General features: G+C 42.4%; 1 protein-coding gene across 6 annotated transcripts in view; it reads right to left on the reverse strand.

The window, feature by feature from the left end:
- The window catches only part of HOMER2 (homer scaffold protein 2), a 53,557-nt gene that overhangs the window by 7,216 nt on the left and 31,653 nt on the right, over window positions 1-14,688 (reverse strand). For 2 of the 6 annotated variants that reach the window (XM_033070623.1, XM_033070618.1), the window contains exons 3-6: window positions 8,461-8,592; window positions 2,439-2,531; window positions 1,332-1,358; window positions 1,049-1,233 (exon numbers count right to left, since the gene is read on the reverse strand). In XM_033070623.1, the coding sequence (XP_032926514.1) occupies window positions 1,049-1,233; window positions 1,332-1,358; window positions 2,439-2,531; window positions 8,461-8,592 (437 nt within the window). The remainder of the gene's footprint in view (window positions 1-1,048; window positions 1,234-1,331; window positions 1,359-2,438; window positions 2,532-8,460; window positions 8,593-14,688) is intronic. The other 4 variants (XM_033070624.1, XM_033070621.1, XM_033070620.1 and 1 more) reach the window with 3 other exon arrangements.

The following is a 14,688-nucleotide window of genomic DNA, read 5'->3' on the forward strand; positions in this document are numbered from 1 at the left end:
TTATTTTAATGCTGAGTCTTAACTATAAAAGTGTTACATAATGCTGCAGAATTAAACTACTCATTCCCCAAAGCTTTGAGCTGCAGCACAGAGCACAAGATTAGAGGGTGAACAGGAGGAAGGCTTTGAAACTCCCTGTGTGCTACTTGCTGCCTGCCTGTGGAGGTGTCTCAAGCAAGAGGAATGAACTAACATTACTGTTTGAAACAGGTTAAGCTATTGAAATGTCAATAAAGACAGACGTTGTACTTCAAACATAACATATGCAACCTCAGAATTGCTCACTGGATAATGCTGCTTACGTGATGCTTTGTTTTTTAAATACCTTTTCAAGAGTAGCTTGATCTTGTTAGATTTTCTTTCCATTCACAGATACACATTCACTTGCAAGAGGCAGACAAGGCAAGATCCCAACAGAGAATTATTCTATTTTAATGTTGTAACTTTGCATATTGCAACGCCTGTATTTTCACTACAGCTGCAAATTACCCTTCTCAGCATTTTAAAATTATTTATCAAAGCAAATAGCAAAAAATGTGATTTCAAGGGGCTCTGTCCACAATTTAGAAATATCCCCTAAGACTTTCAAGTACTCTGATGAAATTACACTTCTCACTTCAACTTTGTATGGTTGAGTTCATTCCCTTTCATAATTTTAAATATCCATATCTATTTTCATCAAAGTAAGTGTACCAAACTCAAAGAAGAAGAAAGATTGGCTTCATATGTTATCAGCAGCAATTGCTCCCCTATGGCTTTAATGTTATTTCTGTAGTTCTAAAACTTCGTGAAATAAGATGGTTATAATAGCTGGCATCAGCAGAATAAAAGAGAGCTTATTTCTTCACAAACTACATCAGGAATAAATGAAATGGGAAATATTTCTCAACTGGATACCGGGAGCTACTTGCTAAAATCTGTTCATTCATCCACTCTGCGGCACCATTTTAAATTAATTACAATCTGAATAATTTCTGTTAATATCATTATCCACCCGATAATTACAGCACACTTTTCTAATGCAATTTAGGTTCTACAGGAACTTCACCTTTGGGCTAGAGCAATTTTTAATTTATCATTCTCAGATTTGAGATGTGCCTCAGCAGGGCCACCATGTGATGCCTTCTCGTCGTCTGTGCCATTCACACTTGAAGCTCGAGTGGAAGAGGGTGTTTCACGTCCAGACTCCTGCAGCACAACACACAAACGAACACTGGGTGTCTCCTGCATCTCCTGCAAGACCACAACACCAATTTCTTTGTAATCTTGATCCCACACCACTTGGCTGAGACCTCGGCTCTCCTGGCAGAACAGTGGTAACACACACATACCCTTTTCATCTTGGCTGCAAAGCTGGTCTGTTTAAAGAGAATAAAAAAATTACAATGATACACAAATGGAAGTTTAAAGTGTTCAAAACTTTAAAAAAGTTTTTTTCCCCGATAAGGCTTGTGTTTTCTAAAAGTTGTTTGGCTTTTTTAAGACAATGAAATAATGTAACACACAAAATACAAACAAACGAACAGAAATAATTCTGCTCCTCCAGAGACATACTGTTCACACACTGCTTTGTGCTGACCACCAACAGAGAACAAAGTGAACTACAAAGACCATGACCAAAGTCTTTACAAAATGAGTATCTACAGTCAGCCACTCAGATTGATATTTGTGAGCCCCACAAACAGGATGGTTTCAAGACTAAAAGCACTCAGCAGTTTTTTCTGATCGTTCACCCGAATTCCTCTCTGATCAACACCTAACTTTCCTCCAAACATTAGCCCAGGCCAGGAACACCTGCTGAGCAGGGTTCACTCTTACCTAAAGCAATGCACATGAAAATACAGCCGGCCATGTAGAGAGACTGGGACAACACTCAATTTCTTCAGTTTGTAGGAAAGCCAGACCTGGCTGGACTGAGGCACTGGGTGTACAAGGTGTGCTGTCCAGGAGAGTGTGCTGAGCAGATAAACAACACAGGCTTCTTCTTCCCTCCCCCTACAGCACTGCCCTGCTCCCACCACAGCTGCCCACCAGGCAAACCAAATGCCCACAGAAGTGTGCTGGACAGATGACAAAAAGAAGGATATCAATGAATCTCATTTACTGTCTGCTGAAGCACTGCACTGACTGACTTCCCAGTGACTCAAACTATGTTTAACAGTACAAATCAAAAGATGTATAGCTTTCCCTGTTATTAAAAACATTGTAACAGCTCAAGGACTGCTGAAAAAAATTAGATTTAAATGAAAGTAAAGGGCATGGAGGGATGAAAAATATTCCTCTGACAATGCCAATGTCCAGCAGCTGACAATTACCTTCAGCCATCTCCATTTGATATACTTTAAGCTGGCTGCCAGAAGCTGGCACAGTCCACTTGAAAATTTAACTTTAAATTATTTATCCTGTATGTGTACAGGTATTAAAGCTAAATTACAAACCTGTGAATGATTGCTTGAGGTCTCAATTTTCTCTTGAGATCTGTCTCTTGCAAGTTTGGCAGCCTCTTTTACTTCTTGGAACTTCTCTGCAAACTACAAAATGCATGAAAGGTATTTATTAATATGATTTATCATCTATTAAACCATTAAGATTGCTATCTTCATATGGTATACATGTCCAAAAGTGAACAACTAATTTTGTTAATTTAGAATTTTTGGCAAGAAAAAACATTTTAATTCTTTGGCAGGATGGTTCTTCCAAAAGAAATGGGGGTGTTGCTTCTAAAAGAGGGACATCTCTGTAACTCTGGCCAACCACAGTAAAAGCCCATGGGGAAAAAGGAACATTTGGTGTCTCCTGGTTTGATTTGGTCCTGTTTATTTCCTCCCTCTTCTCTGTTTCCCTTGATGTTGACAGTGTATTAAAGAAAAAAGTATTAAAGACATATGTTTGGATAAAAATATTGTCAATGTCTTCTATTCCTGAGAACAAGTGAATTCAATTAAAGAATGCAAATAAGTTCATCTGCAGGAGGCAAGCAAGAGATTATCAAGACATAGAAAAAAGGGGAAGAAGGTAGATCTCAATATATGATGGAATCATATGAAAACACAGCTTTTCTAATTTTCTTATTGCTTTCAAAAATAAAGGTAAAAGACTTCAGATAAAGGCTTGAATGCTTCCTGTAAGAGGGATGTATCAAACTGGGGGAGGTGAGAGGAAGGAAAGATAAAGATGGAAGGTAAGAATCCCAGCCTCTATGAGTTGCTGTAGGACATCTGCTCCAAAGCCAGCCTGGCATTTTTGAAATGCAAGTATTATCACAGCCAGCCAGCGTTGCAGGGCTTCAAACACTTTAAACAGTGTTTAAAATTTTAAAAGGAGGATTACAGAGATGGAAAAAAAGTATAATGCATAATTTATTTTAAAAATGATGATGTATCTACTATAAGAATAGTTAACTTTATTTTTCAGCTAAAACTGCTTGGTCTTGCTTGCCTGTTTTTTGAGAAACTTGAAATGCTAGAAAGGCAAGACATTTTAAAAGTAAAAATATAAACAGATGTATCTATAGCACAGATTGTGACAAAAGGATTGCCATTATACCCTTGGGTAATTCAGAACACTTATGAAAAAACTGTAAACAAAAGCATGAAAAAACCATCCAATTATACAGCTGAAGAATAGAAAGGAACATTATTCACTTAGTAATCTTGCCTTCTAACTTCAGATTTACAGCAGGTATTTAGCATGCTCTCTCAGTAAAATGCTGGCACCGATTAAACAAATCTTCTCCATTTGGTCTAAAAGAAATCTGGATGTACAAGTGGAGGCACGTGTGTTTTGTGCAGCACACACAAATGGCAATTTCCAACAAACACACACATCATGGTTAAATCCCAGGGCACATTCCAAAAGCTGACTGACACTCTGGGTGCCCCTAGGATGCGTGGGGATGCTGGTGAGTGGGGATGGAGCTCTGGGACCCAGCTGCTCCCTGTGCCACAGCTGACATTGCACATGCAGAGCGCGTGCCCTTGGATGGCAGCAGTTGCCATCTGATGGCATTGCAGTCACTACACGCACAAATGGCTTGATTACCTCTCTAGCACTCCACAGATCGTTAAGAACAACCACATTACATTTGTGCCTTTAGTGATTTAACTCTAACTTTACACAAAGCGTCTCTCCCGCTGTGACAGAGCAGCTATAACCAGCTGATTATTTCTAAAATATTGTATCAACAGTAAGTTCTACATTTGCGTTTCTTGCGGATGGTATAAGGCTGTTTTGAGTCTGTCTTTTGTAATAAATCTTTCCCTTTTACGACAAATCTCTTCATCTTACGTATGAAAAATTTATGAGGGTTCTTCATGGACGATACGAAATATGGACAGACAAAAAGAATTGGAAGTGATCTATCAAATTTCATTTTGCAGCTATCTTCGTAAAGCACACAGGAGACTGCTGTGAAAAAATGTGAGCTGGGAAGAAAAGGACATTTTTCCACATTTCCATAATAAAAAATTGCATATGATTGAGCAACGCTAATCTTCAATACTAACCCAATACTGACCTCATTGCATAAATGATTTCAGTCGTGTCTCTAGCTCGCCAACACGTGTATTAAACACATTTGCATTTAGAAAGTGATTGCTGTTCTGAGAGGGGCAGTGCCAGCCCCAGCCCTGCAGCACTGCAGCACCCATTGCACAGGAGCAGAGCAGGAGGTGCTGGAGCCACCCAGAGCCCGAGGCTGTCTGAGAGTGTGGCACAGCCACCAAACCACTGGGAGAAATCAGAGCTGATTTCTTTCCAGTACCCAACTGCTTCTGCCCCAAACACAAATAATTGACAAGTAATTGGTACCACAAAATCATGCCCCATTGCCAAGGTCTAAGTTGACTTTGAGCCATCAAGCCATTACAACAAAAGGGAGTGCTTAATGAATGTCAAATTCCAAATGAAAAAGTGCATTCAGTAAATGAAAATTTGGTCAGGGTGGTCTCACTGGGCAATGAAAATCTAAATACCCAAAACTAACTACAATAACTCATATTTCTTCTCCTTAGCTCCATGCTTGCCCTCTGGCCAAGTTCCCAAAAATCAGCAAAAAAACCTCAAACAAAACTAGAGGAGGAGAGATGCCAAGTGAATACCATCCCAAGAGTCCATAATGGATTACAGGACATGTCTTCCCACGCCCCAGGAAGCTGTGTGACTAAGCTGCAATATGGAGAAGATTTGCTGCTACCAACACTTGTGAAGCCTTTTGGTCAGGCAGCTGCAGCCACCAGCACTGCTTGATTAGGAGCCTTGGCCAGTGAGATTTAATGGGGACTCGAGGATGCTACTGTGTATTGTACAAATTATTTAAAGGCTGCTCAAATCCACAGTCAGTTTGTCACCAGGAGAAAAAAACCAAACATATATCTATGTATATATAGACCTCCTTAGCATTTTATACATTAAAAAGCATGATTTTGTACGCATACATTTTAAGCTCCTAGTCTGGCATTATATTTTATGTCTCCTGCTGACAAATTGTGCCAGTATCAGATGAAACAGCTGCTCCCACCCAAAGCAGGCTCATAAATATTTCATTTCCCTCTCGGTTTGCAGGAGGCTGGGTGATGTGAGGGCCCTGGGGAGCACCGCTGTGCGTGACCCACAACACACACAGGCTTTCCCTTGGCTCTCCTGGGATGAGCCCTCAGCGTGGGGCAGATGGGCTCCCAAGAGGACTGTTTACTCCAGAAAGTGCCCAGTAATTTGCTGTATCGCAGGCAGGGCGTGCCCAGCTCTGATGCCAGCTGGACCAGAGGCTGTGCTGTGTGCTGGGGCAGGGGCAGACTCTGCCCTGAGCTTGCTGCCCTGCAATGCAGTGACTGGCACACATAATGTGCAAGAGTGCAGAGAAATAAAGTCCAGGGCTTCCCAGGGGCCAGAGGCAGCTGCTTTATGATGTGCAAAGTCTGCCTTTACTGGGTTTCTCACCCATATAAATCTTTGTCCCTTTGCCCTTGACTACCTGCAGCTCCTCAAATATAGCACGGCTACCTCAAAGCACCCTGAACGACAGCAGAAATCCTCTTTAACCACTTGGTGTGCAGAATTCAGCACTACCTGTGCAGCACCAGCCCTGCCTTTTCACACCCACACTGGCAGCATCCTGTGATTCCTGCCTCAGTTTGGCTGAAGCAACGTTTGAACAATGCCTTGAGACCTTTCTGAGGCACAGGGTAAAAGGGGGAAAGTAGGGGTCAGCCAGCCCTGCAAAATGGGAAAAGGACCCTGAGCAGGACATCAGCTTTAAGCCCTGGGATTCTCCCAATCAATGTAAATGGTAATTAGGTTACTGGGTCATGGAATGCAGTTTTCATTAATGGCTCATGTTTAATTTGAACTGCTTTTCCCTACAGGTATGGATTAATGCTTTAAGTATCTCAAGAGAAGCAAAGCATTAGAATGAGGCAGTATCATTTATTAGGCCAAGCAATATACTTTAAAATGCAGGCATTTCTAGGCATGCCTCTTCTCTTGCCTCATTATTTTCTGTTGCTTTCAACAGACATTTTTCAACTTTATTTATTTATATTTATTTTAAGCCAGTGCTATTGATCTCTGGTTTAGGGGAGTTTTAGTGTGCCCTTCCAATTCCTGACTAAGCACTTCAATTATTTCCCGTAAAATAGGCAAGTTTTAATTTATATCTTTTATAAGAGTATAATGATATTAATATAAAATGAAACTTGATTTTACTATTCCCAATACACTTATATAGCTGTAATCTCACTCTCAACTCTGATCTTTCTTACTAATGGCTCAATAATTAAACTGAGAAGCATAGACAATAAAGGAGTATCCTTGTCCCATTGCTTTGCATGGGGGTAATAAACCAGGTTTTCCAACATTTTTCAGCTAGGTAACTGTCAGAGTTTTGGGGTTTGGTTTTTTGGGGTTTTTTTTAAGATCATCTCAAGCTATATGCAGAAGTGCACCCCTTAAGCTTCCTCTCAATATTCTGACCAGAAAATCTTTCTGCTGAATTGGAAAGCCTTTCATGCAAGTTCAAGAAGGTTGTATTTTGGGCAGGGGACTCTTCAGCAGATCATGCACAGCAAACAAATGTGCAAAATGCCCTGGAAAGAAACACAGCTGGTGCTGGTGCTCCTGTATCCACACAACATGTAATTCTGATGAGCTGCAGAACATGGTAACATTTCTCTGATTAGGGTGCCAGGTCCTCCAAACGTACCTCCTGCCTTACTATAGTGAACCCAGAGCCTTATTTCATTATTTACCTCTATTCTCGTGAGCCAGACTCAGCAGCAGCTGCTCCAAGTGGCACACAGTGCATGTTTAGTCCAGCCTGCCACTGAGGCACTGTGGGGTCTCATGTCATGTTGCAGAGGTGTAACTTCAGTAATCCAGGATTAAAAATTCCTATCCAGAGGTGCTAATTCTCCCATTCAGTGTTCAAAAGTTGCATTATATCATGTTTATCTGTTACTCAAAACAAATTATTCCCCTAGGTCTGTTTTAATCCTCCTCTATTCCCACACATCTGATCAGCTACTATGAACACCTCTTTGTCCCAGGAGTGAAGAATATGCTTAGGTGAAATGAGCAGTCCTGTACACCTGAGCAAGCATCATAAAACACTACCATCTCCAGCAACTCATTTTTAAACAAGCTTTGCACATCACGCCTTTATCATCCCTGAAGAACAGATTAATGCCATGGCACTTTTATGGGCATACCAACTCCAAAAATAATTTAACATATGAAAAGTAAAAGAACTTTTACCTTTAAGAAACACTTGCAAAAATGCAATTCTCTGGAAATTGCGAAAATTTATTAGGACAGACTTACTAAAATAAATTCCTATAACAACTTGCTTGAGAGGGAAATCCTTCTAGTGTAGTGCTCTGCCTTGCTGCTTTAGACACCACAAGAAACACTTTCTCCTCATCCTTTTCTTATTAAAGCACAGGAGAGGACAGCAACACGAGAGGCTGTGGGGTGCCCAAGGACACCCTGCTGAGGTCACTTATGAGGCCCAGTGCCAAGCAGCCAATGCTTCAGGAGTCAAGTATGTGTTAGATAAGCAGGGCTTTTTACCACATGAACCATCATCTCAGCTGCTTGATAAGCACTTATCAAGACCACTACTCCAATGACAGAACATTTTCAGGTGCTGGATATTCAGAACAAGAGGCTGCTCTAGCCTTTACAAGCCTGCTAATGTACCCAGCCCCTAGTCCAGGGGAGTGTTTCATTAATACCAAACTCAGGATGAGGGGTTTGGTGCTAATCAGCAAGCCTGACTCCAGCCCTCCCTGGCCACTCACCCCCTGCCACCTGCAGAACTCACTGCCACCCACGGACCACCTCAGGCCATTCCAGAGATGAGTGAGCTGCAGTGCTGAAGGGGACCTGCAGAAACACCCAGGCTGGAGGTGTGCTGCTCTGCATGAGCAAGGAACAAGCCAAGTGCAGCCATCCAGAGCCCTGTACCTTTGTCAGCTGCTGCTCGGAGGGGAAGCCCAGCCCGAACACGGTGTTGGCTCTGCTGTCTGCCCACTGCCCGAACTTCTGCGACGTTTTCGTGAAGGTCATGTTGGGGGTGATGGTGCTGTTTATGATCACCTGGCCACACACAGAGCAAAAAAAAAGAATTAAAACGTACAAGTCACATCGGAAATGCATATCCTAGCAACGGTATCATCCAAAGCAATTAGCAGTCTAAATTGGGAAATTGCTGTGTTCAGAAGATTTTTTTTTCCCCCAAAACAAAACAGTTTTTTTCTTGTCTTAATTCTTGCAGGAGTTCTGATGCTTTGTGTTGTTTTTCAAAGTACCATCACAGCCCTGCAGTTAAATGTGGCTGCTGGAACGTCACTGAACTCAAAGCAGGGTCAGCAGCTGCAAAACTACCCTGGCAGAAATGTAGATGCAAAATCCTCTTTTTTTGCATTAGGAAGCCATACAGCCACTGCCCCAGCAGGCACCTGCTTGAGGCCTCCAAGTAACACCACCAGTAACACCTGAACTCAGACCTAAGGGCAGAGACATATTTCTGCATTTTTCAATTTGTCCTCAGGCCCCCACAAGTAGGATGCCAGAGACATATCAGAAGTTTAAAACAAAACCAGACAATAAAAAAAAGGAGAAGCTAATAGCTTAACAGTGAGTTTAACTTGGGAGGGTGGTGAAGTGCATCACCAGCAGTGCACATGCAGTATCAAATTTGGGCCTTGGAACAAATATTTTGCCTCTTTACACGTTAACTAATATCTGTTTCATCACCAGCAACCCTGAAAACAACAGTGGCTTGTAGTTAAAGAAATAGCCAACAAGAGGAAGGCTGGTGGATGAAATCTCTTAGAAACTTAGTGGAACAAATATAAAATGTAATCTTGCTAAAAGAAATGAGGTATATGTCAGTTCATTATCAAAAATTTCAACTTTATTTTCAAGAGACATCATTATATGAGTCTAGCGACTTCTTCCCCTAGAAATTAATTCATGTACAATGTTCTTTCTGCTAGCAGAATAAGAGCTTTCTTTAGTAATGCATACCATCATTTCCAAAATGCAAATTATGCAGTAATTAAGCCCAATCTGTGGGACAGTTTAATTAACATGATCAGGAAGTATCCTGGCAACATCATTTACTACGTATTCCAAGCAGTTTTTTCCTAAACTATCATTTACATTTAGTGAAAAGTGTGAATTGAATTTACCAGAGGAAGATCCCTACTTGCTTCCATCCCCTCCTTGACTTTGGACCTCTGTGCTGACACTTTCATTTGCTTTCTTAAAAATTACTCAACTTATTCCCCACTTTTTGATCATGGATTTCAAATAAACCTACGATTTTCTGCCATTCCCCACCACTGGAATGGCAGAAACAACACAGAAGCTGTGGCTGCTCCATCCCTGGAGTGCTCAAGGCCAGGCTGGAGGGGGCTCTGAGCACACTGGTCTGGTGGAAGGTGTCCCTGCCATGGCAGGGGGTTGGAACTGGGTGATCTCTGAGGTCCCTTCCAACCCAAACCACTCTGTGAGTCTGTGATCAGTCTTCAGGGTCAGCACATCTCCTTGAGAGCTCTGTGCACAGGCAGAGAGGTATGAGCAAAGCTGCCCAGATGTGTTCTCCTCCAGCTAAGTCGTGCCATAGGAACACCCAACATAAAATCTAAGTTCATTTCAGTAATGAAAATTAAATCAGAGATTTTATGTAAGGGTTTGACAACACAAAGGGACTGTGGTAATACAAGGCTTGCATGGCACAGAGAGTCAACAGGAGGAAAAGCTACCACCAACCCCAAAATTCAGCGTGCTTTCCAGAAACTTTAAATAAAGTGTTATATGTATATTTCTGTTTTAAAAAATCTTACATCAGACAGATGAACTACTTACAAATGTCTGGCTTGTCAAGTTACAGAATTTATTTTAAAAACCATAAAATTCCCAGAAATTTCAAGTCATAGAAAGTATTTCAGTCCGACTGAAATCAACTTAGACATCCGGAGAAAAAAAAAATAAAATGAGCAGTTTGATTGAAAGGCAAAAGCTTCACTTGCTGATAGCTGATCCTGAGAAGAATAAAATTCCTCCATACCTCCTAGAATAATCATTGAGAAAATACAAACATAAAAAAAACTCACACTAAAGTTATCTTTTACAACACAGTTCAATGTTATGAGATGTGATAAAAGGAATAATGATGGCTGCAAACTGTGAACACCTTATTGAGCAATGAAATGCACTACATTAGCTGAGCAACTTATAAGTTAATTTTTTTCTACGGCCAGTGGAGAATCCAAGGAAAGGCAGTGGTGAGCACACACCTCCAAGAAACTGACAGTTCATCTGTTAAATTTATAATAAGCTGCTATTAGTGAAACTGCCTGGAAGCTGTCTCTACCTTTCTCCTTAAATCCTCCTCTGTCAGTCAGGCACTTCAGAAATGCTGCATTCCTACAGAGAAGTGAAAATCTAAGTAGAAGCTTAGGAGATTAAATCAGAGCTCATGTTTCTGTGAGTTCAGAGGAGATGGCTGCTGCAGGTACATTGTGCTTATTCACCTGTTCTTCCTGCCCATCCTCACCCCACCTGCCTGTACATTCATTTCTCCACAGATCTGGCCATCATTTCAGAGCAGTGACACTTCACTGGCAAGGGAACAATCAAATTGGTTGTGTTTAGGAGAAAGAAAGAGTGCTATGATTTCAAAGAACAATGAACACTGAGGTTTGCAGGTGCTCCTGCCAGGTAATCCAGCTTATCCCCGCTCACCCTCGGCTATGTGAGACCAGGACAGTGCTCCCCACCCCTCCTCCATCCTCTGGGCACATGGAGGCAGGGGGAAGCATTTGTGACCACCACAACAAGAAAGGAGGCAGGGGGAAGCATTTGTGACCACCACAACAGGAAAGGTCAAATAAACTGGGATTTTATTTTTTTTTGTGTGTGTGAAAACAAGAGCCAGAATTTTCAAATTTCAAAAGAAGGAGAGAAGTAAAAGGGCACTAGTTTGCTGCAGGCAGGATGAGCCCCCAGGCTGTTTTCCATCCCTACCTGCAATCCAGCATGATTACTCCATAAGAAAAGGCCACTTATGAAATGAGCCCTTATGAAATTCTTTGCATTTCGTCCTCATTTCTATAATACACACATGGTGAAATTCCAGCTGCATCCTAAAATGGAATAAACTTGTGGACTTTCATCCAGGATAATGGATTCAGAAGACAAACTACTCTCTAACCAAATGCAATCAATCCCTGAAGTGGTTAAAGAGTTCTCCCTAAAGACAAAGGCAAAGAGAAGTATAATACAATAAGCATCTTACAGAATAATAAACCCATTCATCATACTCAGTTGTCTACCTGTGGTTAAAAAAAAAAAATCTGCCTTTGAGCTCACCTACATGCAAATGTATCAGATGGCAAACATTCCTGATACACCTGCATGAGCCAAGCAAAATCTCCCACTAATTTCACTTCCTTTGGGAGAAAATCAAACCTGAGAGAGCTACATTTTTATCTGAAGATGACACAGAAGTATGTTCACAGCACAAAGCAGCGCTGCCTCACCCAGAAATGACTCCAGACATTCAGGAACACACTGGGTACATTCATCAGATAAAAGGGAATGCAAATAAACTGGTGTGGAGCAGAACATTCATGGGCTGAAACACACCCATCCTGCTGCCTTCCCACGGAGAGAAACTGCCAAATAAATCAAGAGGGAAGAGGTCACAAGACGACCTGAGTGTGTAGAAGGAGAAAAGCGTATTGGCAGCCCAGATGTACGAGCAGAGCCCGCAAATGCAGCTGCTGCCTCTTCCAGGGGGACACTTGCAGCATTTACAGGGCTCCACTCCCTTCCCACAGCAGTGCCCTGAAGGGGAAGAGCCGTGTGGCTGCTGGGAGCCCTGTGCCAGGTGTGTGCATCCCCCGAACAGAGGGTGAGCAGGCTGGCAGCCGGAGCGCACAGCGAGCGCCCGGGCTGTGCCGGCTCTGCCAGCGCCCACCCCGACCCCAGGGCCTCGGTCTCCAGGGAAAACCAGCGGGGAAAACCAGCGGGGACAGCCAGCCCAGCTCCCAGGGGAGGAGAGCAGCACTGCACAGAGCACTGGCACAGCCCGAGGAGGAGCTGGATGCAGGAATCTGCCAGGGGTGATGAGCCATGTCAGCCAGCCCTGGACCAGATTCCCTACCCAGGGAAAGACTGAAATAACAGCTGTGAAACAGCTCATAAATGTACTGGCCAATATATTTTCAAACTGTGTTAAATTAAATCACCTTATTCTAGGAGAAGAGGGCCAGATTAGGAATTATTCTGGAATTTCCCCTTTAAATTCACGTCACCTGTTACTCTGAAATAACCACACCTCCAGAAAAGCCCCAAGGCTCCAAGACATAGGATCTATTCTTTAAGACTATACTAAAATCTGCCCATTTCATTTTCACACCTCTTAATATGTGCTTCCAGTTTGCAGCCCTCGTGAAATTTAATTTCCTCAACCCACCAGGCTGCTAATCTTCAGTAAAGATGTATCCCAGTCTAAAAACAGAACTGCAGAAGGAAAGAAGCTGCTAATCCTCTGGCCACAGCTATCACAGGCTCAGCAGGTTCTTCCAGCTCATCAAGTCTACATGAATCAGAAGGGCTTGTGACACAGGATGTGAAGACAAGGAGTCAGAGGTGGATTTACAGAGAAATTCTTCCTTTATCCCAAATATTCAGTAACACTTTTGTGGAATTAGCCCACCTGCATTTCCATGATCTGTATTATCCTTTGCACTATCTACCATCCTTCCTACCTCTGCTTCTAGACAGGATGTAACATTTTTTCACCAGTATGTCACTGGTGAAAAAATCATTTCTAGTCCTAGAAAGCCAGTGCACACACACACACACACACATTGTTAATCAAATCAGTGTAATAAAGGGAAAAAAGAGAATCCCTTGCTGAGACCGCCAAGCTGAGTAAAGCCAGGGAAGCACAGACACACAAAACCAAAAATAGCAATGGCACTTGTTCTAGCTTTGCTTTATCTGCTGCACCTGACACCTACACGGCACTTTTCCTGGGACAGGCTGAGGGTATGCAATAACAGATTGGGAGCACTGTAAGTGCACATGAAGAAGAGCACTGAGTTTCTCCACTTGGCTCTTCCTCCTGCTCCATTCCCCTTGGAGCACGATGGGGGGCTGAGCACAGGGTAGGCACAGCAGGAGCCAGCGCCAGGCTCTGGTCACCCTTCATTTATCCCAACAGTGCAGTGAGCCTGGCCTGCTGCTGCTTTTCAGGAATTTCTGTTCTACACAGTTAACCAGGACAGCAGCTATTTCACCCATCACTGGACTCCAAAACCTTCCACAGCTACACCAGGTGTTCCTGTCGAGGTGGGAGTGGAAGGGGAACCGCAGCAGTTCCTGCAAAGAGAGAGACACCAGGACATCCTGCAAGACACACAGCACTTGCTGCAACCCTTGGCATTGACCTCCCATCCTGAGCTCCCTCTGCAGAGAGGGGACTCCTTGTGTGGGTAAAGCCTCTCATGTGCTGCTGCTGTTTGTTTTATGGGGAAAAGGGCCATTTCCACAGCTGCACATAGTGGTTTTTTGTCTTAAATTGCCTTGCATCCCCAGGATAATTCCATGAATGATGAGGTTCATTTTTAACCCCAAAAGCCAACAAATAAAAAAAAAAAATCCCATACAATTCTTGTCCTCTTTCATAAAAAGAGATGTAAAAATAGCCCCCACCCCAATAAAAGGACTAATAACTGTTTTTCCTCTGATAAAATACCTCTGTTGTAAAGCCCTCACTAAGAACCTGTCTAAATGCAACGAAAGTGGGTTCATGATTGTGTGAATTCTATTAAGTAAATCTCCTGCTACACCTACTCCATTGCTCTCTTTTTCTTCCCAAGGTAATTAACATCTCTGCAGAGTTGGCTCCCCACCTCCTCCACCCAGTCTAAATCTCCAAAATCTCCTATTTTTGCTTTGACATCTGACTAGATTTTTTTTTCCTTTTAGGCACAGCACACACATCCACCCACCCACACGATTCAAAGCACCAGCAGCTGTTTCATGAAGAAAATTTACAGCAAGGGTTTTCAAACCCTCTGGAACAAATTGTTACCCAGGAATTTCATGCAACAATTTACAAAATATATAAAGCAAGATGCTTTCGTATTATTTTCATGTGAGAAATAAGATTGC

Source organism: Catharus ustulatus, chromosome 12 (genome assembly GCF_009819885.2).
Source record: "Catharus ustulatus isolate bCatUst1 chromosome 12, bCatUst1.pri.v2, whole genome shotgun sequence".
In the NCBI taxonomy this organism is placed as follows: domain Eukaryota; kingdom Metazoa; phylum Chordata; class Aves; order Passeriformes; family Turdidae; genus Catharus; species Catharus ustulatus.